General features: G+C 38.4%; 2 protein-coding genes across 2 annotated transcripts in view; both read right to left on the bottom strand.

Annotated features, from left to right (window-relative positions):
* Positions 1–3,043: 3,043 nt before the first annotated feature.
* gng4 (guanine nucleotide binding protein (G protein), gamma 4) lies at positions 3,044–16,952 on the bottom strand. The gene is made up of 3 exons (XM_086093735.1): positions 16,480–16,952; positions 15,313–15,419; positions 3,044–5,216 (listed from the first exon to the last, which is right to left on the bottom strand). The coding sequence occupies exons 2-3, from the start codon at positions 15,409–15,411 to the stop codon at positions 5,088–5,090; spliced, it is 228 nt and encodes a 75-aa protein (XP_085949861.1). The 5' UTR covers positions 15,412–15,419; positions 16,480–16,952; the 3' UTR covers positions 3,044–5,087.
* Positions 16,953–18,643: 1,691 nt separating this feature from the next.
* The window catches only part of lyst (lysosomal trafficking regulator), a 55,449-nt gene continuing 54,095 nt past the window's right edge, over positions 18,644–19,997 (bottom strand). The window contains 1 exon segment of the mRNA XM_086093885.1: positions 18,644–19,979. Coding sequence (XP_085950011.1) covers positions 19,841–19,979 — 139 coding nt within the window. The 3' untranslated portion in view covers positions 18,644–19,840.

Raw genomic sequence — 19,997 nt, 5'->3', positions numbered from 1 at the left:
AGCTGCACCAATGGGAGGTGAGGAGCTTTGTCGAAGTGCATTCTGGAACTTGAAGTACGCAGTGAAGCTACATGCGTAGCAAAAAATACAAATAAAATAAATATGGTATATGGCGGCGAATATTAATCAATAGAAACTATAATAAAATTATAAAATAAAAATACTAATATATATTTTATTACAATTATTACATTGTTTTTTGAATAAACAAAGCACTAGCATGAACTGACTAACAATACAAAATGTGAACTTAGCTAATAATAACTGAAAAAAACACACCTTACCTTATGTTTTTGTTGGGTGAGGGGGTCACATTAGATGGATTGAACAGCAGAGGATGATGGTCTTTTGGCAACACATTCGTCATGAGTAGAAGGAACAGATACGTATATGTGTTCAAAAGTATCAGTGAGAAAAGCCAGAATTCGTTGGAAAAATTAATACTCAAGTAAAGTACAGATACATTATGTGCATAGTAACTATTTGTACTTAGTTCCTTTATCAATGTGTAGTCATGGAAAACTAGCACAACTGCCGAGTGAGCTAGCTAAGTATTGAACAAGTTTATTATTTATTTATCTTTACATATCTCTTTTTTAAGCAAAATCCAAATTAATCCATCTTAAAGTGAATGTAATCAAACTATTGATATAAAGTTACAAATGGAATAACCAATTTTTTTTTTTTTTTTTTTTACAACTACCTGTTCTCCAACAACAAGTGTTTGATTCATGACCAATACATATCCTGGTTCAATTAGAATATTGGCATTTACACAATCTTCTTCTCATGCTGTTCATATTTTTTCATCATGAGATAAAAACCATACCTAACTTGGTCAGCAGAAGAATGGTAAATTGTGCAATTAGTGAAACATTGGCCAGTAAGAGATGGTCAAATTAAGTTAATTTAAAGGTTAGCGTATTTTATTTTCATTCCTTTTTGTGAGTTTTTTTTTATGCTAACAAGCAAAGGAACACAGATGATCCTAAAGGCCCACAATTCAATGGGCATCAGTAAGTTGGCGTCTTTAAAAGGCCATCTTTGAAAGATGGATACAAATAGTGCCACACAAAAATGACTTCTTTTTTTTCTTTTCATGCTTTCTATTATGTATTCGACATTTTAGGCAATATTTGCAAAACTCCAGGATCCCCTTATAAACAAATCAATTCCTCGTCATGAAAACCCACACGACAGGTCGTGCCTTTATAAAGGATGGTCACAGAACGCTGCACACGCAACGTGTTGTGCGTAGACAGGGATGTTTGAAACAAATACCTCCTGACTGACTGCCAGCTGCTGTCCCGGAGCGGAGGCGAGGGCCACCATGAGCGTCTGCCTCCACGCTGGAATGCTCTTCGCTCACTTGATTGGAGGTGCAAATGTTATTTTCAAGACCACAGCACTCGTGTAATAGGAAATGCAGGCGGGGAGCTTTTCTTATCTGATCTCAGTACGTAGAAATGGGGAAGAAGTTGAAAAACACCCTGCAGGAAGCGTATATGATTCATCTTATCAGAAATCATTGCTATTTCATGGAATTTGAATACACTTTGAGGGCTTGCTGCTCGATTAGAAAAATAATGAGCTGGCACCAATTCTAAGGGCGATAACCTACTGCCCTGGGGATGATTACTTCCCTGCGCATTGTGTAATTGCTTTCATATTCATAAATATAAACATTACTGGGATTTACTTTTCTCTAGAATAGTTCATTCCGCATTCAACTCTGTCTTTGACATGTCTTCGTCAAGTTTGCTGATAGTGGTCTCACCTTTGACTCTTTGTAATTTTATAGTCATACTCTTCTGATTATATTCCAAGCTACAATTCTATCTATCCATCTATTCCTCCATCCCCCTTTCTCTCTCTCTCTTATTTATATATATATATATATATATATATATATATATATATATATATATTTATATATATATATATATATATATATATATATATATATATATGTTGAGTGCTATTCAGGATCCTCAGTTCAATTGAAGTGCTGCAGAAATAAGATAAGACCCCTATTGTCTAACTTTGAACTGCACGTAACAACATGCCAATACAATATTATTCATGATTCCCATTCAAGGACACTATCATTCACATCCTGTTCCTTACAACACGGAATGCAATCATTTGGAAAAATATATTTCTTGAAGTCTTACAAAACTTCAAAAGTGTAGTAACTGCCATGCAATGACATCATGACAGAACATTTATCTTGCAATACTTCAGCAAAGTAGAGAATAGGCTTCATTTCCATTTCAACACTAAAAATGTTTAATGTGGCAATAGTTGTAGCTAGCTAGCTCCCTAGCTGGCAAATGAGCACTATGGGAGCTAGCTAGCTAGCTAGGTAGCTAGTACCTGGGGCTAAAGCCAAACTCTGGCATGGAGTTTACTTTCTGGACCTGGATTTGCCACCTCTGTCCAGAACAGATTAATATAATTATTTCTCATACTTATTTTTCAAAATCTGAATAAATGGTGGAGCAGTATCCCGCAATAGAACGCGTTCAACCTTGGCGGTCCCATGTTGTAAACGCATCTATCTGCACTGTCACGATCAACGGCAGCTCTTGGTTCACTGCTTGATAAAACACTTGTGACTTCTGAGATAATAAATCAACACGAGAGGAGTGACAGAAATAGTGGGAACAAATCAGGACTTTATTGCTGACATCAGCAAGCTATCAATTCTTTGGGGGAAATGTTTCATCCACGAGACTGCTTTTTTTCCCGTTCGTCTCCGTCATTAGCGAGTTATCATGCTTGCGCTGTGTGCAAAAAAAAGCCACGGGGAGATAAATTGATTCATTGACACAATCTTTGGATTGGATCGTTGTTTACATTTACAAGTGATCATTTCTCCAACATTGCTAGAAAATCACAACCACTGGTAGCAAAAGTCGCTAAATTCCGAGATGTCTTGTTTTTACACAAAGGCTTCTTCTATCAGTCTTAACTATATAATTAAGAATCTTTAGTCATTAGTGGGGTTGCCCACTTGTGGCCATTGAATAAAATGCACGAGTCCCATTTGATACATTTCTTTAATTAATTTATCCATCAAAGGATTTACAAAGCTTTCTAATTAAATGCATTTTTTTTCTTTTTACAAAAAAAACAATACCATTTAAGAATACAGCTGCACGTCGTCAACATATCGGACCTCAGGTGTGATTTCATGTGCAGAGCAGCCTCCTGGTAAAGTCAAATCATAACAGTTCTCTCTAGTTTTGATCATACAACCATGCAAAATTCATCCTTAGCTGTTATATTTATGGTTTCAAATTTGGCACCATCCTCACCAGGTCAGTGAGGACACCCCAAGGCTAGTCTCATTATTTCATAAGTAAAGAATAATAACCTGAAAACGGTGGACGTTTCATCATTCCCGTAAGTTTGATCAGTAATACAATAAGTCTTCAAGTACCAAGAGGAAAGTACCTCACATTTCACAGATTTACCACCCTTTGTGTATTTTAAAAATACTCACATATTATGAATAACTGCATGATTTGTAAATAATGAACCACTGTAGGTATCGTACAAGCTTAGTGGCACACACTACACATGTAGCAGTCAGTGCTGTGCAACAAATATTCACTAATACTACTGATAATAACAATATTAATAAACAATCATTGACAATTCATCATAAAAATTTGTAAATGCTATTTAAATACCATGTAAAGGAGACAGTGTGCTTTTTCTTCCAAACAAACAAAAAGGAAGTGTGCGTTTGCGCAGTGTGACCATGACACTGCTTTCTTTCACAAGGATTGGCACTGAAACATACTGTACACAGGAAAGAAAGAAAAAAAGACCCGCAGCTGCTTGTAAACAGAGGCGGTGGTCAATACCGGAGCAGAGGAACATGCAGGCTTCCATTTGGCTTTAAAAGGGAAGTCAACCAAATCATTTTCTTGATAATAACATGTTCTATGCATTCCTGCAGCATTCTGATTAATCGCGTTTGTGGAACATGGACTAAGGGGGCGTCCATTTTGTCACTTGTTGTCCACTGAAAATGGCATCACAGTTGCTGAGGTAACAACCAATCACGGCTCACCTATTTATTTATTTTTGTGTTTGTCATGTGACGTTAGCAAAATGAGCCATGGTTGGTCGTTACTTGAGCCCTGAGCAACTGTGATGTCATATTCAGTGGACAGCAAGTGACAAAATGGCTGCCCCCCTGAGACGGATAGAAACAGAAAAATCTGAATGTCGTGTTTAGACTAGTGGTGCCACACAGAACATACTATTGCAAAGACAATTTTTGGATCGACTTCCCCTTTGACGTCAAAGGCCTGTCCGTTCGCAAAACAAAGAGCCAGGAAACATGCCCAGAAAACACTTGACGTCCTGCAATCAGCAATTGGAAAGTATTCCAATCGGAAGCGGCAGGATGTGATGAAAGACTGATTGAAGCGTCAATGGAAAGAAACGGCGAAGGTAAAATGCATCAGGGCGCGCTAGGGAAGGTTTATTACTTCATTTGGACTAAAAGGCTTGCACAGTGATCAGCGCCTACAAGTTGTGTCGCTTGAACAAACAGATTAGCTCGCTTGCTTCTCGCCAAAACACTCCAGTTTTATACAGTAGACTCTCATCCAACAGTTCATTAGTGAAATGAGCCCGGTGTCATGTTTTACCGGTGCTTTCAGTGCATGCTGCAGAAAAGACTTGAAAGCTCGCACACTGAAAGGCACTGACGTTTCAAGACGATGGCAGGTGAAAAGATGTTTACTGGGCACACGTTTGTTTCCTGAGGCAAGATCGGATCGAGCACGATTAAAGAAAAGGATATTAAAAAAAGAAAAAGAAAAACACCTCTCACCTCATGAAGCACTGAGCAAGGCTGTTCTCTAATAACAAAGCAATAACAAACCTATTGAACAAGACTGCCCCCCTGCAGCACCCCTCAGCCGCCAGGACGGAGCCGACCAACACCAGGGGACCACCCGGCGAAACCGGAATGGACGCCCGTGGCAAGTCGCTTCAGGTGTGGTGAAGACAAAGAAGGCAGGCGACGCCGCGCCCGCAGCCCGCGGCGCTCGGCATGCGGCTCATCAGAGGATGGCGCAGAAGAACTTCTTCTCCCGGAACGGGTTCTCGGAGGCCGGCACGGGCACGATGAGCGGGTCCTCGCGTATGTGGGCGTCGCAGTAGGCCATCAGGTCCGCCGCGGCTTTGGACACCTGTTGAAGACAAGAAGGAACGTGGGAAAAATTAGGACCCGACCGAATATAATTCGGCCAAAAACAATCGACCAATTGGGCCATATGGCTGATTATTATGAAAGTACCCTGAACGCACCATTTTGCTTAGGTAGCATTAGCAAGTGTGTAAGCGTATTCTTTTGGTTATTCTGTTGCCCCTAAGTGTCCTTTAAACTGTTTAATGACACCCCAGTTGGAGTTAACTGTAAAATTAAACACTCAACGATAAGAATTACATCCACTGTATATCTAAATACAAAACGTGCTTCGTTGTTAAAACATTGCGAGCCTAACACTAATGCTAAAAGCGAAGGGAGAATCCCATTTAAATGCTAACAGGAAGTTAGCATCGACTTCCGGGAACGTTTTTGCTTCAAATAACGAATACAATAATCTTATGCATTAAATATATATATTTTTTAAATTGGCAGATTAATTTCTGCCAAAAATCGGTATCGACCTAAAAAATGCATATCGGTCCGGCTCAAGAAAAAAATGGACACTTAATGTTTTTATTTCGTTGTCCATTTTGTTCCTTTAAACAGTTCGTTTTAATTAGTTTTTAGAGCAATTTTGATTTTTGATTTGTTTTTATTAGATATTCATCTCGGTTTCTGCCCTGGGTAAAAAAAAATCTTTACCCGTGGATTCTCGTAGATGTGCACTAGCTCTTCTCTTCAATACAAGAGATAGGAAGGAGCGTGTTGGGGTCTCCTGCCATGGGGCCAATTTCATATCTGTCTGTCGTAAAGAACGATTGATTGACAGGTCATGCCGCGGGAGTTGGAGACGAATGGATAGAGATGAAAACTGTGTGTGTGGGGGTGGGGGGGGGGGGGTAAATAAATCACTCAAGGCACTTAAGAAAAATGTATAAGGGGAAGCTCCACATTAAAGATCGTGGACCTGATCAGCCTAACATCACAATTAATCAGCAGTCCAAAGACTTTTTCCAGGACCTGCATGCAGCCAAGCGAATGCTTTATTCTACTTTTGTGCAAAAGTACATTTGCATCTTACATTGATCAACAATGATAATGAAAGACGTGATAAATGACTAACGAGTTAACAGTACAGTATAGAAAAAACGTCATGAGTGAATAAATAGTAGTAAGTAGTTCACTCAACAAAACACAAAAAGACACAGCTGTGGCGCTTCATAGTTGTTTTGGCTGTGACATATTCATATTCACACATGCCTGCACTGAGCACATAACAAGCATGTGCTTCTCCTCCCAGAAAACATCACATGTAAGACCAGTTTTAAAATAGTGATGCAGCTTACATGTACCCAAATAGCCAATATTGTATATCAATATCTAAATTAATGACCGCCCCTTACTTGGAAAGCCTGTACTGGGGGGGGGGATTCCAGTCTCAGCGGACGCGTCCACGTCAAAATTGAGCAGTAATAAATGTAATGATAATAATAATGCATATATTTGTGGAGACTGGGGTCAAGTTGTATTTTACAATTTTAAAAACGTGCAGAATTTCACAAGCGACTTCATGTTAAAGATTAGGTAGCTCATAGAATGATAAGAAACATGCACTGAGCTGTCACCAACGTCTTACATATACAATTATGCCATCTAGTGGCAGAAAAATTACCTCAACACAAATTAATATCACACTTGTTTTTTTACAGTGCAGTACATCTTTTTTTTTTGTTTTAACTCAATTTTATGAATTATTCTGAAATTACTTTATCAATGACTAAAAGATGCAGCCATATTTTTATTAGTTTAAATATTTTTTACCACTTTTATTTTAACAAGAGTATGAAAACTTGTTATTGTACATTTAGAACAGATATAAAATTGGATTAATCGTGAGTTAACTATTGAAGTCATGCGATTAATTACGATTAAAAATTTTAATCGCCTGACACCCCTAATTTTATTAAACTTGTGAAAAGGTACAATAAGCTCACGAGGCATAAGTGATTAATTACGGTTGACCAGTTGGTTTTATTTACAGAGCATTACATTTTGCAGCTTATACCGTACTATATGTTTCTTCTTGTAGGCAGACACAGATGACAGCGCACGTCATACTGTAGGGATGTAACGATATCCAAACATCACAATACGATATTATCACAATATTGTGGGGAGGTTGGGAAATATTGTAAAAAAAAAAAAAAAAAGAGCTCATACAAAAAAAAAAAAACACAATGTTGTGCTTTTGTACATTACAGCAATGCATATAAACAACCTACAATCTCAAATAAGACTTAATATTGACGCATTTACTTGCTAATGCACGCACACGAGTTCCTCCACATATTGACCCGGTTCACAAGCATATTACGTTCCCCTTCTGACCAATAGTGTTGATTTTAAACATAGAAGGGCCAAAACATGCCTTGTGAAAATGTAACTGCATTAAAAAAAAAAAACTTGTCACCAGTGGGTGCTAGAACTGCACAAATGGAAATCAACCAGACTTTAAAAAAAAAAAAAAGAAGAAAAAAGATGTGCTGCTTTTAACAGCGTAACATGACGACGACGATATATTGTGGCAGTTTTAATATCGCGATATCGCCGTTATCGTTACATCTCTAACATACTGTAGCTGTTCCTTTTTCATAGCAAACAGATTGAATGTGAGGCCAGGGGGTGTTGTGCTTACACTGGCTTGGTGAAATAGTCATCTGACAGAAATCTCTCTGATGAACCAAAACAAATACATTGCATAATAGTTTACATGACATTATATAAAATATATTGAACAATAGTTAAAAATAACAGCTGTTAGCTGAATGGGGATCAATATAACTAGAGTTGGGTGACAGCTGGTTTTGGGCCAATGTGTGGCCTTATTTCAAGGTGTTGGTACTCACAATACCAGTATCAGCCTGTTATTGTGGCCCTTTTACGGTTACGAACTAGAAATAAGAAGAATGTAAAATTGCCATTAATTTTATGCAATTCTAAGCAAAAATGCTTTATTGGGATGTACTGATATAGCTCTTCAAAATGATCAATGTCATATTTTTGGGGGGAAATTTTATGTATAAAATGTCGTTTTTTTTAATATCAGTGACTATGCAAGAGTTGAATACTTGTACTGGTATCGGCCTGAAAAAAAGTGGTATAGAAAATCTCTAAATATAAGAGAGTAAAAGTAACGTTTTTTTCTTGATAAAATTACTCCAAAAAGTACAATTTATCCCGAAAATGTATTTCTAATATTTTGTAACCTATATTAGCATTGGTTTATTTAAAGTAAAAAAAAAAATTATTCATTATACTATATCTGCTTTTTTTTTTTAATGTAAGATGTTATCCTATTTAGCAACCTAAGAAAAATACATCAAAATAAATAAAATACAATAGAGGATAATAAAGTGTTAATTGACCGTTTTAACCACCATATTAGGAAACTGAGGTGCTGCATTGTGAGCTTCTCATTGTGGGAAAGCGACAAAACATTGGAAAGCTATAGCGTGTGGAGAGTGGATGCACATGCAGGTTTCCACTCAGGATCTGAGTGGCACGTTATGGAAGGGGGTGATGAGGGGGGTCGGGAAAATGGAGGAAAGAGGAGCAGCTGCATGAGCGAGATGACGAAGAATATCTCCATGGAGGACGCGCACATCTGATGTCCTGTCGGTTGGGCTCAATGCAACATGTGAAAACCACGCGAGCGCACTTCAGCACGGATGATTATTACGCGACTATTTTTACCATCACATAACATGATAGCGTTTCGACATCACGATACCACATCTTAGGGATGATGAATAATACGTAATAAGCTGAAAGCAGCCACATTGAATCCATTTTCCCTTCTTGTTGATTCATCTTTGTTTTTATTCATGCGGGTGACACGACACACTACTTCTGCTTTAGAGCTCCTCTGACTTTTGCACTGACATGGTTATTGCAACCCCCCCCCCCCCCCCCCCCGGTCAGCTCCCTACTGCAGAGAACAGGTGACATTTTCTTTGCTGGACGTGACAAGTCACAACTTTCCAAAACAATTTGCACTAAATGCGAGCCCGGCTGGGATTCCCCCCCCCCCCCCAGTCTTTGTATTTCCTGAGACACAGCAGAGAGGAAGATCAATACAGCTATTAAATGTCAACTAATCAGAGTGTTTACAACCTTAGTGCAAATGGCACTACTCGGGATAATAGGGCGGCTTGTGTTATGTGCCATTGTAATATGTTATGGACTTAAAAGCAACAATATGTCACCTTTAAAATAACAACTTCATCAATGGGATGGGGGAACTGGCCAACATATTTTAGTTGCTATAATACTGGACCAGCCTGGAGACCTCGCATGTGACGTTGCTGGCTGCTAATATTCAGTGTGTGTTTACTTTTAAAACTGGAATAATATAATAAAGAAAAAAAATGCAGATTTTTTAAAACGAAAAATACATAATTTCACGAAAATAAGGTCGTAATTTGCAGTTGTTTAAAAAAAATACTTTAAAAATCTCCAGATGAAAGTAAAAGTAAGATTTTATGAGAATACTGTACAATAAAAAAAATGCAATGTTTATAAGAATAAAAAAGTCAAGAGTATTATGAAAGGAAATTGGTGACTATACATGAAGTAGCAACATGATTAAATTCACAGTTCTTCAAGAATAAAGTTGTAATATTAATACAAGAAAACCATACAAGGGTCGGTGACGGAAAAGGGTTATACCAGACCCAGCACAGCAAAATGTATTATAAAAACACATAAAATATTCATTATTTATAATTACTACTACCATTATCTACAATTGTATTATTATTTACAATTTCAAACATCAATACTTTAGGACAGTGGTTCTCAAATAGGGGTACGCGAAGGCACTCCAAGGGGTACGTAAGATTTTAAAATATATTTTAAAAGTATATGTAAATATTTCTAAAAAATAAAATTAATTTTATATTCTGTAGGCTATTCAATTTATGTCCGAAAAACTCAGCATCTCCCTCATACCAGAATGGTTTGAGCCAACTCATGCCACCAAGAATAACCTGTCAATCACTTGAAAACTTTATTTAAAATTAGTTTTTTTTTTGTTTTTTTAAGAACAGAGCTTTACTATGATAAAAAAAGATGACATTTTATGTTGATAATCTGGAACTGCACAAATCTTTAATTAATAAATTTAAATAAATAAATTAATTAATTATTTATTTATTAGTTATCTCTTTATATTTCCAAGTAGTTCAAGAGACCACATAAATACAAATAGAGTTCCAAAATTTGAGAAATCAGACAATGATGATAGCACAGCATTCGACCCCCCCACACACCGTGTTCAAAAAAATATATTTCACAGGAGAGAACCACTACTTTATGACATACATCTATTATGAAAGCTTTCTACAGTGGTTGCAGCAGATGATGGTTACACTACATCATGTTTTACATTTAAGTCAAAGTTATGAGGCTAACAATTAGCCATCTAAACAAAACAAGCTAGCAAGCCCCACAAGTAAAATTATCATGAAAATATAAAAAATGTTCAGGTCATACCACATGATGTCCAAATACAACCACTACATACCAGTTGCTAAAAGTGTAAAAAAAAAATGTTTACATAGTTGTGAGACAGCACAAACCTGATAGCTGCTCCCATGCGTTCGTTGACTGTCTTTAAATACATTTCAAAATAAAAGTCCCAAATAGGTTGGTTCTTTTTGGTCGCACCACATGATAATTCATAAAATTGGCATCATCGGACAAAGAATATAGGAGCACGACTACATAAAAAGTCCTATTTTTATGAGAATAAAGTAATATAAGAAGAAAAAATGTTTACAAAAAAAATGTCAATCTACAAATAAATGTAACCTGAATGAAGTTGGCCTAGTACAAAAAATATAAAAATATTATTGTTATACAAGAACACAGGCGTAGTATTTCAGAAATATGTCATTTGACAAGAATAAAGCCATTTTTCAGAGACTAAAGTTCTCTAAAAATCAAATAAAAAAATTGTGAGAAATGTAGTTTTATGATAATTATATGAACAAATAATATGAATATAGGGATGGTCCATAGACCAATACAAGTACGAATACTCAACTCAAAAAGTCATCCATACTACTAGTTATTTTTATACATAAAATTTCCAAATGAAACAATGCCTACATATCCCAATATATCATTTTTTCCTTAAAACGGCATGAAATTACTAGCATTTTTATATTCTCATTTCTAATTCCTGATCATAAATTGGCCACAAGAGGGAGGCCGATACTGGTATTGCCCAACGCAGCGATTACCGATATCTTGAAATAAGGACTGGTATCAGCCAATATCAATACATGGTATCGGTATTCGCGCCCTTCATAATTCCTATAGAAGAAACTTGTGCAGTACATATGAGAATATAGCAGTAATATTACAGAGTCAAGTCATATTTTAATAAAAGCTATTTAAAGTATAAAGCATTATTTTCCCAGAGGATAAAGTTGTCTAAAAACGAAGTAACTTAATGACAATTGAGTTGTCGACTCTAAATAGCCCATAGGTGTGAATGTGAGTGTGAATGGTTGTTTTTCTATACGTGCCCTGTGATTGGCTGTAAATATGTGCCTCGGTTCAATAACGGTTGGGAAGCATTGCCCTAGATGACCTAATTTAGTTATCTCGGCAGTATCGCGCCTCTATAAAGAGGGAATATTAACCAAGACTTTCATTACGACGCAAATAAAGCGCATAATTACTCTGATAGTCAAAGTGAATAATAGTGCAAATTTAGGTAGGGGTTTTTTTTGCTGAGGGGGAGAAATGTGTGCGTGTGTGTGTGTGTGTGTGTGTGTGTGTGTGTGTGTTTCAAGTCCAGACTGGCTGGTAATTACACTGCAGCCCTGCGATGCAGAAAGTGTCCTTCTAATTAACACAGTTGACGTTCCTTTGGCTGATTGAGCGATTAATGAGAAGGTCCCTCAATGAGGCGCCCGCTCTTGTCACTGAGACACACTTGGGCTTCCTCACGTCCCTTAATTAAATCTAAAGAAACCAGCCGACGTGGCCAACAATGCTTCCTCCTCTGCCTCCGCTCTTTATTCTGCCTTCATTCATGCATGCCCTCCACTTCACAAGCTATTAGATGAGAAAAAATGCAAACTGGAGATGTGATGGAAATGAAAATAGCCCATCGTCACTGATTGCGTCTTTTTCTTTTTCTCCATTGGAAACCTCAGGGAATAGAACACTTGCCACTTTACCTGCCGTTATATTCTACTTTTTACAGCAAATACAAAATACTTAGATCCCCAAGTATAACCATAGCAGGTAGTATTTGTAAATATGTTTCTGTAAGCCACTGTGACATTTTGCCCAGTTTGAACTTTACATAAAAAAAAGAAAGAAAAAAAAGTAATTATTAAATAAAAATGTATCGCAGAAAATTTCTCAAAGTGTGCTATTAGTACCACTTGCGGTACATGGGCTCCCTCTAGTATCCAAAAGAATCACTGCCTAAGTTGCATTTAAATTGACATCATATGCATTTAATGTTTATTTATTTATCAAAAATTAATGAGATTTTTTTAAATAAATACAAAAGTTACATTGTGGGAAAACTGTAAGTATGTTTAACAAGGAAAACATGAGAACGTTGAAATTGGAATGGTATAAATGTATGTGGGAGTTAAAAAAAAGAGGACAAAAAGGTAAAGAGATTAAAAATAAATAATCGGAATAACATAAGTGTGAAGCTGAAATAAGCAGTATCAACAATAGATGGATGGATATTTATTTAAATTGAATTAAGATAAATATGATATTAAATATACTCATTTTTGATGAATACTTACATTGTCTTCCAGTTTTGGCCATTAGGTGATCTAAGCTTTTTTTTTTAGTTGGTACTTGGTGTAAAAAGCTTGACAGCACATAATTAACCAAAATGTCCCTAAATATTTCAAACCAAACAAATCTCTAGCTGAACTGTACGGAGGCAGTGACTCTTCCACGCACCACTAGAGGGCGCTGTACAACATTAAGAATCACAGCCGTATATATAGAGAGAGTCTGGCCAACTGAAAACACGGACGCCATGTTGTTACCCTCGGCCAGGCCACAGGGCGGGGTGGACGTTCAGGCGTGTAGCGCAGTGTGTTCATACTTAACAGATAATATGTTCAAATAAGAGATCTGATTACATGTATTTGCTTTATCTCCTGCCTTTGGCTCCTGACGTAACAAGCAAGGCACTTGATAGTAAAGCAAAATTTTCGTGGTACCAATGAATGTATTATAACAGGTTCCTCTGTAATTTGCATGTCGTCATGAATATATGGTCCGAAAATGTAAACAGTGTAACTGACAACCAAATGTCATATTTTCTTTTAAAAAAATTTATCAATGGTATGCGACAGCAAAATGGCGACTGCGGGGTATAATTGATCAGCGTGAGTATTTATTTTTGTCATTTATAGACTTCTATCCACAGAAGTTACAATGACAAATCTACTCGACCAAAGAGAGACCAGCAGCCGCATTAGCTTATGGTATCGGTTTTGCTCGTAGAAAAATGTCACTAGAGAGTTTTATAAAACAAGTGGAACTGTTGACCGGCTTAAAAATAAAGACTATGATATATATTATGAATAAATACAGCAATTGAATTTTTACATATGATGTTTTATGAGACGCTGGATAAAAGATATATGTTTTTGATGCACAGAGGATTTTCTTCCTCGCAAGCAGCTTTAGTAGCGCTGAGCACGGATGAAAGATGACGCGTAGCGATGAAGGTTCGTGGCAGGCTTCCAGCCTCGTCTGCCGTGCTGATGCGAGCAAACTCTCTTCCACTGTGGGGAAATCTTTCTCGGAGCACGCGGAGGGCATAATGAACGACTTGACGCAAACTTTAAAGTCTCTCCATCCAACACAATTCAAAACAATATCACAGGACTTTTTTAATCGTAAGCATTTGAAAACGATGGCTGATTAAAAACCACAAGGGACTAAAAGGTCCGTTGTTAACATTGTAGTAAAGAAGCCTTTCTGTATTTTTTGTTTGTTTGTTTTACAATTCAAAACTGATCTCAGGTTATGTCTGACACGTTTCCGTCATAACACACCCCAAAGTAGGAGGGGCATGTTGAGCTCAAAGTTTAAAATAGAGACTGCAAACTGTGAAGCCAACAAAAATCCGTAATTGTATTTTCACTCATGGATGCAGCACTTCATCACCACTCACCTCAAATAACCCCAACACCGACTCTGCGTCAACAACGTTACTGGCCAGTCAATGTGCCACTTATCTGAAGCTAACACCGTCAGTTAATGCTACCCTGCACATTTAACAAAACTCCATGCAGATCTGCTTACCTTTGGCTTTGATTTGATAGTTTCTGATAGTGTAGTTTGGCTGTGGTTTGGTAATGGCAGATTTCCCCCAAGCCTAGCTACTAAGTCGTGGCCAGAGAAGCCTCAGTTTGGGGGACGGTGACTATCGCTGGCATTGGGCAGAATCCTTACACCTCCAAAAGTAGCACTTTTCAGAAACCCCCCAAAAAGGATGTTTGTTCATCCATTAACATTGCATCATCAAAGGGACAAACCCATTTTCGACACTCTATAATGTGTTTTTAAAAAAACACACCTAAATGTGTGAATTAACCAATAGTATAGATTTGTTAAAATAAAATAATAATAATAATAACATGAGAGGTTTCAGCCCAATGGCAGCGTTATGTAAAATTAGCCCCACTGCTAAACAGGCAGCTAACAAAAGCATTTAATTGTTTTACAGTCAAGAGAAAAAGGGTTTGTTTGGTAAACAAATGACAAAAAACAATGACTGTATAAACTTGAAGAAAAGATGAACATTTTTAACCATTTCATTGTTTTGTTTGTTTGTTTTTAACTTAAAAATAATTGAAGATGTGCTCCCATAACAGGAAATTATTTTCACACGGTTTTTGAAAGGCTATGCTATGCTATGCTAGGCTAGGCTAGGCTAGGCAAGCAACAATCATGACCACTATTCAAACACTACTATACCTTCATGGAGCAGACAAATACATATTTCACATGTTTCAGTGTCATAGCTGACATCCTTTGTGTTAACAGAAGAGAAAAACACTTAAGTGACATACCTTTATCCTATCCATGCAGGCCTCCATCTTGAGCTGCTCCACGGCTTTCCTGGCTTGGGAGATGCTAGCTGTGCTGTTGTTGGCGATGCCGTCTTTCATGGTGCTCCCTGTCAACCCCACAAACAGAGGTTAGGGTATTGACAATCAGCGCTTTACAACCGTTTATGTATAGGCAGAGAGCTACATGGTACCTTCATTGTTCGGGCTTTCTAGAAAATGTACCAACTGACAGTACTGGGAGGGGACAGATAAGATGGCGGCACCATGTCTTCTTTAGCTCACAATAGTTTCACAAAACTAGGACTGCCTAAAACAAATTCTAAATCCGATCAAAGTTCAGATGTTCTAGTAGGCTTTCCTGACATTTTTGTTACATCTTACAGCACATATTTTCTCTTCTTGATGGAGACAGACTTTTTCTCTGACTGATACCTTTGAACAATACAATCGGCTTGTGCTGTAAAATGTGACTACTAAAATGTCAGGGAAAGCAAACTAGAACAGCGTAACTTCATTTGGGGTTAATCAGAGGCAGGTAGGTGTGCGCTGGCTCCAATTTAACAAGAATTTGAATGTGATTGGTTCATTCTAAACGCAGACACATCCCAAATTCTAAGGTGTGCACTCGCGCAACCACATATCTCTCTTTTCTCGTTCTGTCTTTTTAAAAACATCGCAATAAATTGCATTTGCACAGAGTTTTGTAGATCATTCACTGTGCTGTACATGGACACTATATTGTAGCTCTGTTTAACAAAGTGTGAGATTATTGCATCATGTTGCTTCTCTGACATGCAGGCCCAAGGTTGACCCCCCACGACGTGGTCAAGACCATCCCCAGGAAATGACACTTAATCATAAATGCGTTTAATAATCATGGGTGCGGTGCTGTTTATATTTTTTTGTCTGGTCATGATTATCGCAACCGTAGACACAAAATGGTGCTTTTTTTGGTTTGTTCTTCCCCTGATGCCAATGTATTTGCTCTCCATTCTGGGCCTTTCCTCCCCCTTCTTAATTTATGATAACCGTCTCGTTGAATTCAAAACACAACACCGCAAACACGAGCAGCATTTCAATAGACTCGAGCGGCAGGCCTGTCTGGAGAGAAGATAGCAAGGGGGGGGGGGGGCATGTTGCCTAAATATCACTGATGTGGAGGCTTACCTGATTGTGCTTTTTCCAAATTGGAGAATTCCGGGTTGACTCCACCCAACACACACGCTCACAGACACACACGCGCAGTCACACACGCGCAGTCACGCACGCTCACACACAAAGAGGATCTGTCAAATGTCAAAAGCTAGGAGAACCCCCCACCCCAGCCTCGTCGCGGTGGATTCCGCTGAAGGAACGCGGCGATGTGGCCTCGGCAGATCCGCTTCGTTAGTCGCGCGAGGAAGGAGCAAGGAAAAAGATGAGGAGTACCGCGGCTGGCGCTCGGAGAGATGCTAGCAAAAGGGGGGACACCTCCGCGTGACGACGAAATTCACGGCGCCGTGTGGGGCAGGAGCTGCGGAGTGCGCGTTCTCCCACCCTGTACGTCGACCGTGAACGCACCACCGATGGCTCCTCGATGCAGCAGACGACATGAAAACGAGCTGCAGGCTTCCCCAATTTTTTTCCTCTTTTACTTCAGTTTTGACATCAGAGCCCCGCCCTCCTTCATCGGAACAACCGGAAATGTACACGCAGGGTTAACGTGAACCTGCATATAAGGGTCGTCATTAGTGGGAAATAACGAAGTACAAATACTTCGCTACTGTATTTACATGGGGCATTAACGTCCCCGGGAAATTAACTGTGAAATACAATTCTTGAAGCGGAGTGTCTTGCACATTGATTTGAGTGCATATTTATTCAAAACAATGTAAAAGAGTGATTTAAAGTACCCGCTTTAAATTTGATCGAATTTACCATGGAATATAAATTTAATTTGGCACCATTTATTTATTATATTTTGTGTGTTATTCCCCATCCAAATTCTACGATAAGCTGAAAGAAAATAAAATAATTGAGATTTTAACTATGACTACGATTTTTGTTGTTGTGGTTCCCAACCTTTTGTCTTGTAAACCCCTTTCGTCATACCATGAGTAAAACCTCATACGTGTTGATGATCTAAAATTAGAAGGTACCAGGTGATTATGTGAAAATCATTTTATTTTGTCTCCTTAATTTTAACATTCAACATTTTATACTAGGCCATTATCTTATTTTTTATTTATTTATTAGCTCAAATTAAACAAAATATGCTACTTTGCAAATAATTAGAAATACAAATATGAACTCAAAATAAATAGACATGACTTTGTTATATTCTTACAACATTGAAAATCACTCATTTGAAAAGTCACCTTTGAACAGGCATTTCAACTCATCTCCCACATTATAATAGTTTATGAAATAATTCTAGTTAAGGTGGCATACTGGACGGATGGTGAGCACATCCACTCCACAGTTCAGCGGTGGTGGGTTCGAATCCAGGCTCCAGCCTTCCCGTGTGGCGTTTGCATGCTCTCCCTGTGTCTGTATGGGTGTACTCTGGTTTCATCCCATAGTCCAAAAACGTGCCTGGTAGGTTAAATAGAGACTCAAGTCTAAATTGACTGTAGGTGTGAATGGTTGTTTGTCTAGAAAAATGAGTTAAATACATTTAAAAATAATTGTATTCTGTAATGAAGCTATTTTACATTAACTGTGACTTTTTTTTCTGTTTCATTATTGGACAAATGACTTGGCTCACCCGTCCAGTTCAAACAATCAAATGTCCTTGAGCAAAAAAACAGCCCTGCTCTAAAAGTTATTCATATTAAATGCACTGTCAACATATTTACGATCAATAATCTACTGTTGTAGTTCAAATTTCAAGTGTAATCAAGAAAATATTTTCCATATAACCTACATCTCCCATAATGTATGACATTTTTCATCCTATCATAATATCAACAATTAAACATCAAATATTCAAATGACCTTTGTTGTTGCTGAGACTTTCAGCTTGTCCTATTAAAGGTCGCAAAGATGAGTCGCTGGTTCAAGTTGTTTGGCACCATTTATTAATTATTTTTTTTAAATCAGAGCTTGAGACCTACTTTAGCTGGCTTTTAGGTCGCTGTCCGAGAATCAAAACTGCACCATCTGCGCGGTAAACAGAAGCTTATGCTATACCACAAAATTACCAACGCATTGTCCTTACTAGACTGCTCAAAAAAATGTTGATCCCGTTTCGCCCGCAATTTAAGATTTGTTTGCGTTTTAAATGTCAGGCCCTTGAGTCAATTCGTCTGACTCCCCCAGATGCGACATGAAAGTGACACACAGGACAAGGTAGGTCTTCAAATATTTATATATATATATTTATATATTTAGAATATGCTCATCACTTGGTTTGTTCACGCATACATATATACAAACAAAAGATGACCTTTCAAACTCAGTCCAAACTGCACAATCAGGCCAAAGAGGTCAAATAGATCCAACATCATCAGAAACTTCATTTATGCATAGCTCAAGTTTATCGAGAGAGAAAAATACTTTTTTGTCCGTTTCAATGCACACCCCAAAAAATTCTCACATCATCCCCTCCTGCTTTCTGTCACACTCTCAAGACATCGCGCGAGAAAACAAAAAGATGATTCTTATAAAAGGTTTCATCGTGGAAATGAATGTACACGGAACGAGAAAGTAAACAAAGGACGGTCTTAAGGATGAAACACAAAATGGCATCACAAGGAGAAGTCTCAATTATAAACAAATATTCCCTTTCTTGTAAACAAGAGTGAAATGTTAAGACATCGCCGCAGCAGGCTCGGAAGGCAAAAAGTACAAGAATAAAAATGAGGACCTATTGCATGTAATCGGTTATTGCTCTCTGCAGATGAAACGGATGATTGGCTCGACGTCAAATGTAAAATGGCGGTCAAGCGAGCGGAAAGCGCCGTGCTAATGGACAAAGCCAAAATGCAGCAAAGTAGTGAGGGGAATGTAAAATGATCGAGCTGCGAGAAAGGAGGGAGCCGTTTGGTCGCCTTTCAGAGAGCAGACAGGAGGATCGTGAGGGGCGAATGACACACTTCGCCACCGTGTGAAGCTTCCAAATGAATGCTGCCAACTGCGTCGTGAGAGGTTGCATGTGGCGCGCTGGCCTGCAGACCATTTCCCAATAAATAAAAAGCCATTCCACAATGCATAAAAAGTGACATTTCAAGGAGCGCGTCACCCTCCGCGCAGTCGAGCGTCATCGTGGCATGCAGTCCTCTCGCTCGTTTATTCGAAACGAGCCGAAAGCCTGGAGGAGATTTTTTTCTTAGCCAAGCTAGCAGCTTAAACGGGAAAAAATGAACGTCAGGCAAAGAAAACCACAGATGCGGGAAATAAAGTGTCTATTGCAGCCGCCGTCACAAACATTCCTCTTATGTACTGTATATATACGGGAGGAGGAGCAGCTTCTCTTGCTGAGGCGGCGCGAGGATACACCTGCGACCATCTCTCTCACCTGTTCACATGCGCGCACGCACACACGCACTCAGCCCGCGGCGTAGCTACTCAAGAAGGAGTAAAACATGGGCAGCTTCATGCGCTGCTGGTCCCGCCGACACCAGGCCATGACCGTGCCCTCGCTGTTGGCCGTGTACAGGTGGTGGCCGTCGCACGAGTACGTCAGGCTGAGGCACACAAACGGG

Source organism: Leptonotus elevatus, chromosome 13 (genome assembly GCF_054856555.1).
Source record: "Leptonotus elevatus isolate MCC_2025b chromosome 13, RoL_Lele_1.0, whole genome shotgun sequence".
Lineage (NCBI taxonomy): Eukaryota > Metazoa > Chordata > Actinopteri > Syngnathiformes > Syngnathidae > Leptonotus > Leptonotus elevatus.
Note: the sequence above shows the minus strand (reverse complement) of the source record. Positions and strands in the feature narration are given on the sequence as shown.

Excerpts from the sequence above, each read along its gene's own strand:
- gng4 (XM_086093735.1), bottom strand. The coding sequence starts at position 15,411 with ATGAAAGACGGCATCGCCAACAACAGCACAGCTAGCATCTCCCAAGCC. Across the intron at positions 5,217-15,312 it reads CCTGCATGGATAGGATAAAG|GTGTCCAAAGCCGCGGCGGA; the intron begins GTATGTCACTTA and ends TGTCTTCAACAG.